The sequence below is a fragment of the Sander lucioperca genome, chromosome 15 (genome assembly GCF_008315115.2).
Source record: "Sander lucioperca isolate FBNREF2018 chromosome 15, SLUC_FBN_1.2, whole genome shotgun sequence".
NCBI classification, from domain to species: domain Eukaryota; kingdom Metazoa; phylum Chordata; class Actinopteri; order Perciformes; family Percidae; genus Sander; species Sander lucioperca.
The window spans coordinates 1,248,429-1,260,973 of record NC_050187.1 but is presented as its reverse complement, the minus strand read 5'-3'; the positions used below and the strand labels follow the sequence as shown (position 1 = coordinate 1,260,973).

Genomic DNA, 12,545 nt, shown 5'->3' with positions numbered 1-12,545 from the left:
GGCCCCCAGGGTCATCCAGGAGGTTCAGGTTGTCTGGAAGTTGGGGCCCACCACCAAAGAGAAATGCATTGTGACAGACAAAAAAAACAAACAAATGCAGATTCTCAATGTCCCCATGGTGCTTAATAGATCTAATGAATGATCAGTCTGATTGTGAACTCTCGGCTGTCGTCAGTGCAACAATTCACTAATAGTTGGACAAAATCCTCTATCACAATTTATATTGTCTTTATATCATGGTTGTGGTTTGATTTTATTGGTTTGCACACATTCATAGGAAACAATACAGCATAAATCACAACATATGTCTTTCACCAGCACAGTGCTGTAGACGTCAGAAACACCTAAGGGGCTTACAATAGAACCTCACCATGTCCCTAAAACGTCATTTAGAATACAAAAAAAATTCGCAATTTATATTGTGATAGCAATGTATTCTACTATGTTATGATAGCCGGACATGTCTGTCTTTAGTTAATCCTGCAAACTGAAATAGTATGTAGTATCTCATTATATTGATGGAAACATAATATTGCCAAAAATCAGTCCATTGTATAAACTATTAGTGATGTGTTAAAAAAACATGTATCTGACCGTTAAAACATTAATATTTTTTCGCCTTATATACCATATTGCCCAACCTGACTGACTTGTATATAAAAAAGCATGATGGCTATTTGGTGATGAATATCAGATATAATGTTACGTAATTAATGCATTAAAGTTACATTTTCACAAATCAGCTTTATATTAGTGGAACACTGCTCAATGAAGAAGAGACATGATTGATTCCAGCCATGCTTTGAAAAATAACTCTAACTCATATATTGCAGTACATTAAAACAGTCTATTGCTATGTACATCAATGTAAATATTTAAGGTGTGATTGATCATATAGTTGCCATATTGTGATATATATCAGATAATCATCACACAGTTTGAGTTAATGCCCTATTCTAATACTATAATAATAAGTATTTAAATTAAAATGTGAAGTGTGTGTGTGTGTGTGTGTTTGTTTCACCTTCAGAATGCAATGACAATGAGTGACCTCCCCATTTGCTGGAATTAGAGTGTGCATTTGTTTGTTGTGTGTGTGTGTGTGTGTGTGTGTGTGTGTGTGTGTGTGTGTATCCAGACGTCTCTGCTGCCCCATTGTCTGCCCCTGGTGTCTCTCCATCACTTATTGATGAGGCTGCACTAATGGAGGATCGATGTCTATTGGCAGAAAATACTTATCCCCAAAATACTTCCCCTCTCTTAACCACAGCTACTACCACCTTGCTCACTCACTCAGCATCATACATACACACGCACACACACTCTCACCTCCTTGAACCTCTACAAAGATATCGTTGATCCTAAACAACATCCATACAGAGATGTGATTCCACCTGTACTGTTGCAGTTCTAATTGTTTTAAACTTTTCTTTTCAGTGATCTCAGCTGGAAGAGTTTTGATTTGTACATTTTGTACAAGTTTACAATTTCTCCCCAACGACCTAGATTCAGACAAACTACTAAGGGCCTTTGATGGAATAATGTCACTTTAGGTTAGATCAGCTGGCATCACTTTATGTCATGGATCCCATATTTCCCTATAATTCCTTAAAAAAGCTACTGCTAAAACTAACTAACTAGTACCAACTGCTATTTAACCGTTAAAAGGAAGTTCCTTGAAACACCTATGTAATGTATCTATTATAGAGGACATGGAGACAGTATTCAATTGTTACACTTTAATTAATTAATTCCAACTATATACCAACGTATCCTTGTTTCCAAAAAAATACGTGTGTGTAAAATCAGTTCAATCGGAAATTCCTCTGGAAATCAACAACTGCCTAAAGATGAACCACACAATTCAAATAAGGATTTCAAATATTAAATCTGCATTTATATAGGATAAATCTTCATTGGCCAATACATTTTGGTCCCTTGGGACGATCTATAAAAAGGTCTCCGGTCTATGGTTAAGGCACATACTTTGTAATCTACACAGTAACTATATAGTATTATATCCACCTACATCATTTATATAAAGCAACCTGTTACATTAATCATTCCATATTTATTCCAGAACCATTTGGACTCTGCACCATAGCACTACTAGTATGACTCTTGTCTGGTTTTTTAAGTTTTTTTGACTGATTGGTCCAACTTTAGGGCAGCTCCAGACCTAAATTGGAGGGAGCCGGCCAATTGTGGGCTCTATCTCTAACAAAAGACCATAAGGAGGGGGGTCTGTTTATTTGGGATTTACGCAGTCAGATGCAGTTTTGCTGTTGTTGGGAAGGGTGTCCCAGCCTTCCTTCCCCATGCTGCACGCTCCCGAGAGAACCATTCAAGTGCCCCGAACCGGCCCCAGCTACCAGGCACAAGGCGGGGCACTAAATGGAATGGAAAACTTGCTTGCTAAAGAGAAGAGGGATTTTTTTACAGCATTGAACTACCACAGCTTAGTAAAGAACAAACCAAAATACTTGATTCACCAATTACACAGGACGAAGTTGCACTGCCCTAAATCAAATGCCCAATAACAAAACACCAGGACCTGATGGCTTTCCTGCTGAGTTCTATAAACACTTCTGGTCCATTCTAGCTTTGCTCTTCAACAAACTGACATCTGCAATTCAAGATGTACAGCAAACATGAACACAACCATGATTTCACTCCTCCTTAAACCTTCAAAGACCCGACACTGCCATCAAGAGACCGTCCCATTTCTCTCCTGAATGTGGATGTAAAGGTCATTAGTAAGGCACTAGCTCATAGAATAGAAAATGTCACTCCATCAATAATTCACCCAGATCATGCAGGCTTAAATGTTTAAAGGTAGACATTCATGCAGCAACACACGCAGACTATTTCATTTAATGCACTCATAATTCAAATAAGCATGATATATTATAGCCACCACAGATGCAGAAAAAGCCTTTAACAGATTACTTATTAAAGGTCCAGTGTGTAACGTTTTTAGTTGTTCATTATCAAAATCTGTGTGGCCCGTTCACAAACTTGTCCTTTTTCATGAATATTTACCACCACCATCAATTCCAAGTGTTCCTATTGGCTTGAAATTTTACATTTGCGTTTGCATGAACTGGGGTAGACGCTCCATATTCATGCTCCATCTAGAAATACGTTAGCCGGAAAGGGACATACAGGACATACTGCTCCGCCATTCACGTTTTCGCTGTCACATGATAAACTCACTGGTGCTGCTACTGCTGCTAATGGGTATCGTAGCTTCCCGGCCCCGGCAAGTTTGAAGAAGGAAACATGGAGGACCACACGTATTCAAAATTCAAAATTGTAAAATTCAATTGTATTCAAATTTCAGGAACAGGAGTCTTCTTCTTCACCCAAAATATTGAAAAGGGCAAGAGACCAGCGTCATCAGAAAAAAAGAGTGAAGGCTACCAAAGCTGTAATACGTACTTTGAACTGCACCATTGCGATATATGATCTCAACACTAGATGGAAGAAATTCCCACACATTGGACCGTAAACTGGGTCAAGATTCTGTACACCTCTCCTTTAGGCACTATTATCACCAATGAACAAACCTCTCTAAGCAGCAGCCTTTTACCAGAACAACTACATAAAAGGATTCCAAACACCACAACACACATCATAAAATCAGTCTTTAGTGTCTGCAGATGATATATCGCTGTTTCTACATACCCCTCACTCATCACTGCAAGAAACAATTCAACTTAATGATTCATAGTCCAATATCTCTGACTAGTAGATGGAATAAATCTTCACATATTTAGGCATTAAGGCAAGACTTCTCAAAGTCCAGAGCTAGATCTGCATCCGGACCGATCGGCTTATTATTACTTAAAAGTCTGCATCTGATTTTGATTTAAGGTCAGAGGTCCAGAACGATTGGCTAGTTTTCCTGGTCAGTTTTTGTACCAATACTGGTACCTGGAATTCGGTACCGGTACCAATCAATAGAAAAGTTTATTTAAAAATAGAAAACGTTTCCCTCATAAGGTATTGCAGGGTTTCTCAAAGTCCGGACCAAGGTCTACATCCAGACCGAACGGCAAGTCTACCCAGACGCAGCCCATACCTTGTGTTATGAATACAATACCTTATTAAGTGTAATGTTTTATTTTTGAATGCATTTTTCTATTGATCAATACATTGTTAGTGGCATTGAATATACAGTAGTGGTGTGACAGACCATAGTTGATCCATGATCCAGTTTTTCCGGACCTCCTGATATTGGCAGCGTTCATTGGCATGTACAGCAACAGAAAATGGGCAGACTTTCCCCTAAGTTACCAGCTAACACTAGCGCTAGCTAGCTTTAGTTGACAAAGTACTACCAAACACTAAACAAGACATTTTTAGGCGACCAAAATGTTCCAACCAACTTTTTATGAAGTGAAAACAGACAGTGAGAGGGTCAAAGTTTAAGACAAAAACAGGGACAACACCCCAAAACAAGTTCACAGCGATTTGAATGTACACAGTGCCATGGTTAGCATTGCTTAGTCTCTATCATGGTTGACAGGTCAGCATGAAGCCACACCCAATGCATGCATAATCATTTATTAAATGAACATCTTGCTCTATTGAAGACTTGAAACTAGTGATTGAGACCATAAACTCATGAAAATGTTTATTGAGGTAATAAATCAAGTGAGAAGTAGGCTCATTTTCCCATAGACTTCTATAGAAACTGACTTCTTTTTGCTACCATGGAGTCGCCCCCTGCTGGAAATGAGATAGAATGAAGGTTTGAGATAATGGATTTACTTTTCAGACCTGGAAGTTTCGTCCATTATTTTTTACAATCTATGCTCCAACACTGATAACCTCCAATCCGCCCATCCCATTATATATATTTATATGTGGACATAGTAGTCAAAATGTTATGTTATGTTGAATGAATGGATGAATCACAAGCTTCCTAGTTTTATTCCAGCTGGGTACCATAGTTGCATGTCATCCCCTTCCCTCTCTCTCTTCCTGTCTGTATCTTCTGTTACTGTTAATAAAATGGGCAAAAAGACAAAAAAAAATTATTTTTGGTTATACAAGTGCTACAATTCTTTCACTGTGTATCTGATGTGGATGCAAACAACTTCAAAATGAAGCTGACACTTAACATCAAAGTGCTTCATTTGAAATCCAACGTGCAGGAGTTTTAATAACTATTGTCTGTACTGTACATAAATTACAAAGTATAGAAATAAATTCCTATGCTTCTGAAAAGACCTGATACATGTACACGACAGACAACACACCTTCAGTCTGCGAAAAAGCCTCAATGAACAATCTCTCCAGTACATCTTTAAGAACTACAGTTGCCTTTTTTGACATGTGGTGCATTATCTCAACACGTGTGTAAAGTCTCCCATCCTTCCCAACAGGAAGTGTGTGATGGCGTGGGAGGAGCCTCATGACAGCGCTCTGTACTGCATCCAGACAGACGGAAACCACATGATAGCTAGCGGCTCCTCGTACTACGGTGTCGTACGACTCTGGGACAAACGGCAGACTGAATGCCTGCAGGTGTGTACATTATATCCTGAGGATGAAATAAAACAGTGTGAATTAAGTATAGTACCTCACATGCTTTAAAGGGCAGTTTAAAACACCATTTCATGGATTGAATGTCTGATGTTAATAAAGTTAATGCTGTTTTATTTTTTGTGCAGTTCTTCCAGTTGAGCTCACACCCAGTGAGCAGCCCGGTGTACTGCCTGAGGTTCAACAGCTCTCACCTGTACGCAGCCCTGGCCACCTCGCTGCACTCACTGGACTTTAGACAGAACCACATCTGCATCAGATGACACACAACACAAACACTCTCTCAAACACACACACACACTTTCAAATAAATCTAAATAAAGCTGTCTATTTTCACACAAAAAACGTTTTGAAAGGAACTGTTATTCTGATCCAGCAACTGATTTACCATGACTTAAGCTTTGTCAATTTTTTGCACTGCTTTTGGTTTTGGAAGAACTCAGCATTTATATATGTCACAGTAATATAATAGTTCATAAAGTCGGGGGTTTATAAGAGAGAAGAATGGGCAAAGCAACAGAGACATCCAAACTTTTAGCTCCAAAAACACTGAATCCTATGTTTCCCATAATGCAACTGAATAGCATTTTTCATAGGTAAATTCTTCTTTCAAACCCTAATGGCATCAGCATGACATCTTCAGGGTTATTTAATCATACTTTAGAAAGTGGCCCTTTAAAACACTTTCATGATAGTAAGGTAAGCACAGTAGCTTTTATGTTCCCACATTTCTAAGATTTTTTTCAAAATTTGGCACTATGTTCCCACATTTTCTTTTTCATAAATTTGTATCAGATTTTAACTCCTAACCCTAAAAAAATGTTGTGGGAGGATAGGGCTTAAATTAAAGGGAAATGTAGGAACATAAGACCTAATTTTGAAAATGTCCTAGAAATGTGGGAACATAGGGCTGTGGGAACATAGGTCCTAATTTCAAGAAAAATCATAGAACATAGGGCTGTGGGAACATAGGGCTGAGCCCATTTTGATACACAATTGAAGTTGAAGTGTTTTAGTTGTCATTTCCACATACACCACAGCACATAGTGATGCTAACACAAATATACAAAATACAACATGGACACAAACAGGCAAATAAGGAGTAAAACAGATTATCTCCCAATGTAGCAGCACAATGAGCAGTGTAACAGTTATTAATATAAATATGAATTATAGCTGCTCCGCAGCAATGGTCGGGACCGAACATTTTGAGCAGGAAAAGAAAAAGGCGGTAGATGGAGAAGAGGAGAAAAATGGCAAATAAACGAAGATTCTGTCAGCAGAAGTGCCAAACAGACATTCCTTCTTATCCAATGAGTATGCCCAAAAACAGTCTTATTGTTTAAGTGAGGGTTGGTGAGTGGTGCGTAGGGGATTTGAAATCCTAAACAGTATTTGTTTACATTACTGTATGCAGTAAAACGTTGTAATGCACTGTGGGCAACATTTTTTAAATTTGATCAAAAATCTGAATGGTACATTTGTGGAGGACAGTCAGGAGATGAAGTTCCTCAAGTTTGGTGTAAATTGAAACAAAAATGTGGGAGGAGATAGGTTTAAGACGTTTTGCAGTTTTTGCAAAAAGTAGAGTGTTGGACTTCAAGATTGCTACTGGGTAAAAGCAGAGTCACCTTTCTGTTTTATTAGGGCTACAGTTTGACGTAAGTTGTGACGTTGTAGCATGTACGGGAGCCTGACGTGGTCATACTCAATTCAATTTCAATTCAATTCAATTTTATTTATAGTATCAAATCATAACACGAGTTATCTCGAGACACTTTACAGATAGAGTAGGTCTAGACCAAACTCTGTAGTTTACGAAGTCCCAACTATTACAGTGGTTGCCTCAAGAGCAAGCATTAGCAGTAGCTATTGCGACAGTGGCGAGGAAAAACTCCCTTTTTTGTTAGGAAGAAACCTGGGACAGACCCAGACTCTTGGTAGGCGGTATCTGACGGCACCGGTTGGGGGTGTGATGAATGGTGGCAATAATAGTCATAATAAAGATAGTGGAACAGTGACCACAATGGTAGTCGTAGTAGTTCATGTCGTAGTAGGGCACAGCAGGGCATTATGGGGTGTAGTGTGGCACAGCAGTCTGGGTGGACGTGGTTGGACATAGCAGGACGCAGTCGGGCACTGCGTGGAATCGCAGAGCGTAGCAGGGTGTAGTAGGTCCATAGCGACAGCTGCACCCCGGTCTAGGTGCCACCCAATTCCAAGGCGATGTTCTGGGTGAAGAAGAAGCATAGGGACTCCGGGGAGAAAACACCCCAGAGCTAGGTTAGTAACAGGCATTTCTGGGACTAAGATGCACACAAAAGGAGACAAGGGAAAAGAGAGAAGAGGGAGCAGCTCATTGTGTCCTTGGAAGGAAGGAAGTTCCTCAGCAGCGGTCAGGAGTTAAGACTCAGATTCTAGTCAGAATATGAGTCTGATGCTGCTCCACTGGGCTGTGATTATGGGGCGTGTTTCAACCGAACCAGGAAAGAAAATGCCTCTGCACTCAATTGGATAGACCTACAACCAATCAGAGCGCCCCATCTTGTTAGCGACCATCGGGACCAGCTGATAAATTAAGCTTTGCCAAATCCCGTAGGAAGGACGGCAAAAACATCTTTCCGATCGACAAATGCCTTGATCGCGGTTCTCTGTTCCTCTTTTAAAATGAATGCGCTGTCGATATCTTCTATGACAGACGCGATGGCGGAATCTACACATTTCAGTTCTCCAGCGGCAGCCATCTTTGTTGTAAACAAATTCAACCCAAGCCCACTTTGGTGACGTGGTTGATTACGTTACTGTTGATCATCTGTCCATCATCGTATAAAGCCCGCCCTGACAATTTCATTGGTCCGAACAGCTCTGGTTGGAGCATAGTTGCTCCACAATGGATCAAGTCCAGACCGAGCTTCCCGACCTCAAATGTTGTGGCTGTAAAAATAGTACATACATTGTTTTTTTAACCAGAAATAAAAGACAGTTCAAAGGAGGTTCAAGCTCACCGGGAAAGGTTCTTTGATAAAAGTATGTTTTAAGAAGGGACTTAAAGGAGACCACTGACTCAGCTGACCTGATATCCTCGGGCAGATTGTTCCAGAGCATCAGGGTCCTGACCGCAAACGCTGTGTCTCTTATAGTTTTTAGCCGGACCTCTGGAACAGACAAGACCTTTGCCCGAGGATCTCAAGGTACGTATTTTGCATGTATGGTACCAGGAGGTCAAAGATATATGAGGGTGCGAGGCCATGAAAATTATTTTTTTTTTTTTTTATTTAATGTTTATTTGACAGGGACAAATGCATAGAACATTGCTTTATAAAGAATACAAAGTAGATGCCATGCATACAGGTTTATAGCCATGACTAATTTGCAACCCCTGTCCCTGGTTAGGCTTTTAAAATTAAAACAGAAATTACAGAGTATTAATTTAAAAATGTATAACTATTAAAATACATACAATAAATACATCCCATACATGAAATAAAATATGGACTTAAATGAATGTAGAAATCACTATAAAACAGAGTCTAGACACATTTAACAATACAAGAACACAAAATTGTGCATATGTCTATGCATGCTAACATATGCAACATTATGTTTGTATAAATTGTGTTGTATCTTGTACAGTCAGTGTTCACATAGTTGTTTCCGTTTCAGCCATTGCTTTAAATGTGTATTAAAAACCTTGAGTTCTGTCAATGTTTTAATTTCTGATGGTAAAGCGTTCCACAATTTTATGCCTCTTACTGAAAAAGATGTCTGACCAAATGTTGTTCTACATTTTGCGGCTATACAGTTACCACTTATTGTGCCTCTAGTTCTTATTTCGCTCTTTTGTTTCACTACTAGTTGACAGAATATTTCTGGTGTAAGGTTATTCACACACTTAAAAATTTGTTTTAGAAATGAATAATTTACAAAACTGTCAAAACTCAATATGTTATGCTTCCTTAAAATGAGGCAATGGTGCCATCTTACAGGTTTCTGGTCCATTACTTTTAATGCCTGTTTATATAATGACCTAATGGGTGTAATTGTTGTTTGATTGGCCTGACCCCAAACAGTAATGCAATACGATAAATGAGAAAATATCATAGAATGCATAAACTGCTGTGCTGCCTTAATGGGTATATATTGTCTTATTAATCGGAAGCAATTTAAATTTGTCTTGACAGTTCTGCACAGTCTCTTTACATGACTATCAAACTTAAGATGAGAATCTTGAGTAACCCCTAAAAATTTAAATTCATGTACCTCATCTATCTCCTTCTCATCAATCTTTATTCTAAAATTTTCATTGACCTTTCTTTTGATTGAAAAGCACATAGAGACTGTCTTATCATAGTTCAGAGTCAGATGATTATTTCGGAGCCACTGTGATACACCATCCAGTTCTTTTGAAAGCATCTCAGCTGCAATCTGAGGGTTTTTTGCTGAGACATATATAATTGTATCATCTGCATACATTTGGCATTTAACCTTTTTGCAACTGTCTGGTAGATCATTTATATATAAACTAAAAAGTAAAGGGCCTAAAATTGAACCTTGTGGAATTCCAATTTGACAGGTTTGGATAGATGACTGAGTGGAATTTATTTTAACACACTGCTGCCTGTGTTCGAGATATGATCGAAACCAAGTTATTGCATCATGTGACAAGTTACACTTTTCTAATTTATTTTAAAGAATTTTGTGGTTCACAGTATCAAAGGCTTTTTTCAGGTCCAGAAATACTGCTCCCACTACATTACCTTCATCTAATGACTGTTTTATAATTTCAGTGAGGTAACAGTTTGCCAACTCTGTTGAGTTCCGTGGTCTAAACCCAAATTGTTTGGCGTGTAGAACATGATTACTTTCAAGATAATCAACAAGTTGTTTGGCAACTGTTTTTTCAAGAACCTTTGAAAGTGCAGGTAAAATTGAAATCGGTCTATAATTCGAGACCAGGTCAGATGCTCCAGACTTAAAGACTGGAGTTATAATAGCCGTTTTCCATTGCTGAGGAAATTCAAAAGCCTTAAAAGTGATCAGTAAAATCTTAAATGTATTTTAAAACACACTGGGAGCCAGTGTAAAGATGCTAAAACAGAAGTAATCTTGGTTCGTTATTAAAACAATAATCTTATGCTGTAGAGAATATAAATAATGGCTAACTAGTGACCCTGTGCAGTGCAGGGGAGTCTTGAAATGAAATGAAATGTGCAAAGAGGTGTAGTTCAGGTGAGTTGTGTGTATGTAATGTTGGAATGTATCCGTGTGGCAGCAGTGTTTAAAAGTCTGACAGCTTGGGGAAAGAAACTGTTTCAGAGGCTTGCAGAGCTGGTCCTGATGCTGCAAAATCTGCTTGATGGAAGAGGGGCAAACAGTCTGTGTGAGGGACAGCAGGGGCAGGAAGGGAAGAGGCTCTGCTTCTGGAAAATGTCCTGGATGGAGGGGAGAGGGACCCCTATGATCTTCTCGGCTGTCCTCACTAAGCGTTGCACGATCTTGCATTCTTTATGCTTTGCTGTTTTCATACGACGTAGTGATGCAGCTGGTCAGGACGCCCTCTATACAGTGCCAACCATCTCTTTTGTGTTTTCTACGTTGAGAGATAGATTGACCCGTTGCTCTACTTCCTCTCTGTATGATGGTTCATCATTAGTGCTGAGAGGCCCAGCTCTGTCGTGGCATCTGCAAACTTGATGATGTGATTAGATTTGGACTTGGCAGAACAGTCGTAGATGAGCAGTGTAAACAGCAGTGACGGTGGTGCATGATGTTCTGCTGCAGATGCGTACTGTCTGCCTTTGTTTTCGGTGTCAGGAAGTCCAGAACCCAATTACAAAGGAGGTGTCGAGGCTAGGATTGGGCATCGAGAACCGGTTCCTACATGGGATCGTTTCAAAAATTATGATTCCAATGGAATCGTTAATTTATTGGAATCGTTTGGAAAAATTTGGTTTCGAATTCGATCATCGGTTCCAAATTTAACACAAGCAAGTTTCTGGTTTCTGTAGCGTCCGCCGTACTTCCAGGCGCTTGTTGTGTTGTGTGGGTTTATTTTACGTTGAAAGAGCCCGGTAGAACTGTAAATCACAATTGAATAAAAATAAACTTTTCCTCTTATCTATGAAATAAGCATGTGACCCGTTTGAACCTTACCCCTCAAAGAATTGGAATTGAGAATCGAGAGGAACCAGAATCAAAAGGAAGAATCGGAATTGGAATCAGAATTGTTCAAATCGAAATGATGCCCAACCCTAGTCGAGGCCCAGCAGGGAAAGTTTCCCTCCCAGCTTCTGGGGGATGATGGCGGTAAATGCTGAGCTGAACGGCATTGTACAGATCCTACTGGTTCCGTTTCACGTGATTACCACTGTGCTGTGATACCGCAGTGGTGCCGTGGCTGTTAAGGGGGGTGAAATATTTTATCCAGTATTAGCTGCAGTAGCTGCACTGTGCACCAACAACCACCAGGTGGGACATGTGAGCAGTCCAGATGCAGTTTTTCTTTAGGTAGACTGAGGAACAGAGAAACTCAATGAAGGTAGATTTCTGCATTTATTATATTCACCACACCGTGACACCAGGGTCTCTGACTGATGATGTCCGTTTATTCTGGTGACAAACATGACTCAAACAGGACATCCTTATTAATGAAAACAGCCCGCTCCAGCTTCTCTCCCAAACGGAATTACAAAAGAAAGGACATTAACAATTGACTAAAACAATATAAAGCAATATAATATATCACTAAAACATACCTGGTGAAAAACATGAATCAAACAGGACATAATGAAAACGGCCCGCTCCAGCTTCTACACAAATAACACATACACAAAACTGAAGTTAGCTTTGTCTGCCGCGAATTTAAGATTTGCCCAGAAGGATTTTGGATTGCCTAGGTAGCCTACGTTTTAGCAAATATCAGTCGTGCCTTTTTATGTCTTCCTTTCAGCAGTGGGGTTCTCCTTTGCCTTAACCCATGAAGCCCTTTTTGG

The 12,545-nt window shown here is 39.5% G+C and overlaps 1 protein-coding gene across 1 annotated transcript in view; it reads left to right on the top strand.

The window, feature by feature from the left end:
• fbxw4 (F-box and WD repeat domain containing 4) overlaps nt 1-5,898 on the top strand; it is a 74,198-nt gene extending 68,300 nt beyond the window's left edge. Inside the window, exons 8-9 of the mRNA XM_031304699.2 lie at nt 5,394-5,535; nt 5,682-5,898. Of these exons, the coding sequence (XP_031160559.1) occupies nt 5,394-5,535; nt 5,682-5,816 (277 nt within the window). The 3' untranslated portion in view covers nt 5,817-5,898. The remainder of the gene's footprint in view (nt 1-5,393; nt 5,536-5,681) is intronic.
• The last annotated feature ends 6,647 nt before the right edge of the window (nt 5,899-12,545 follow it).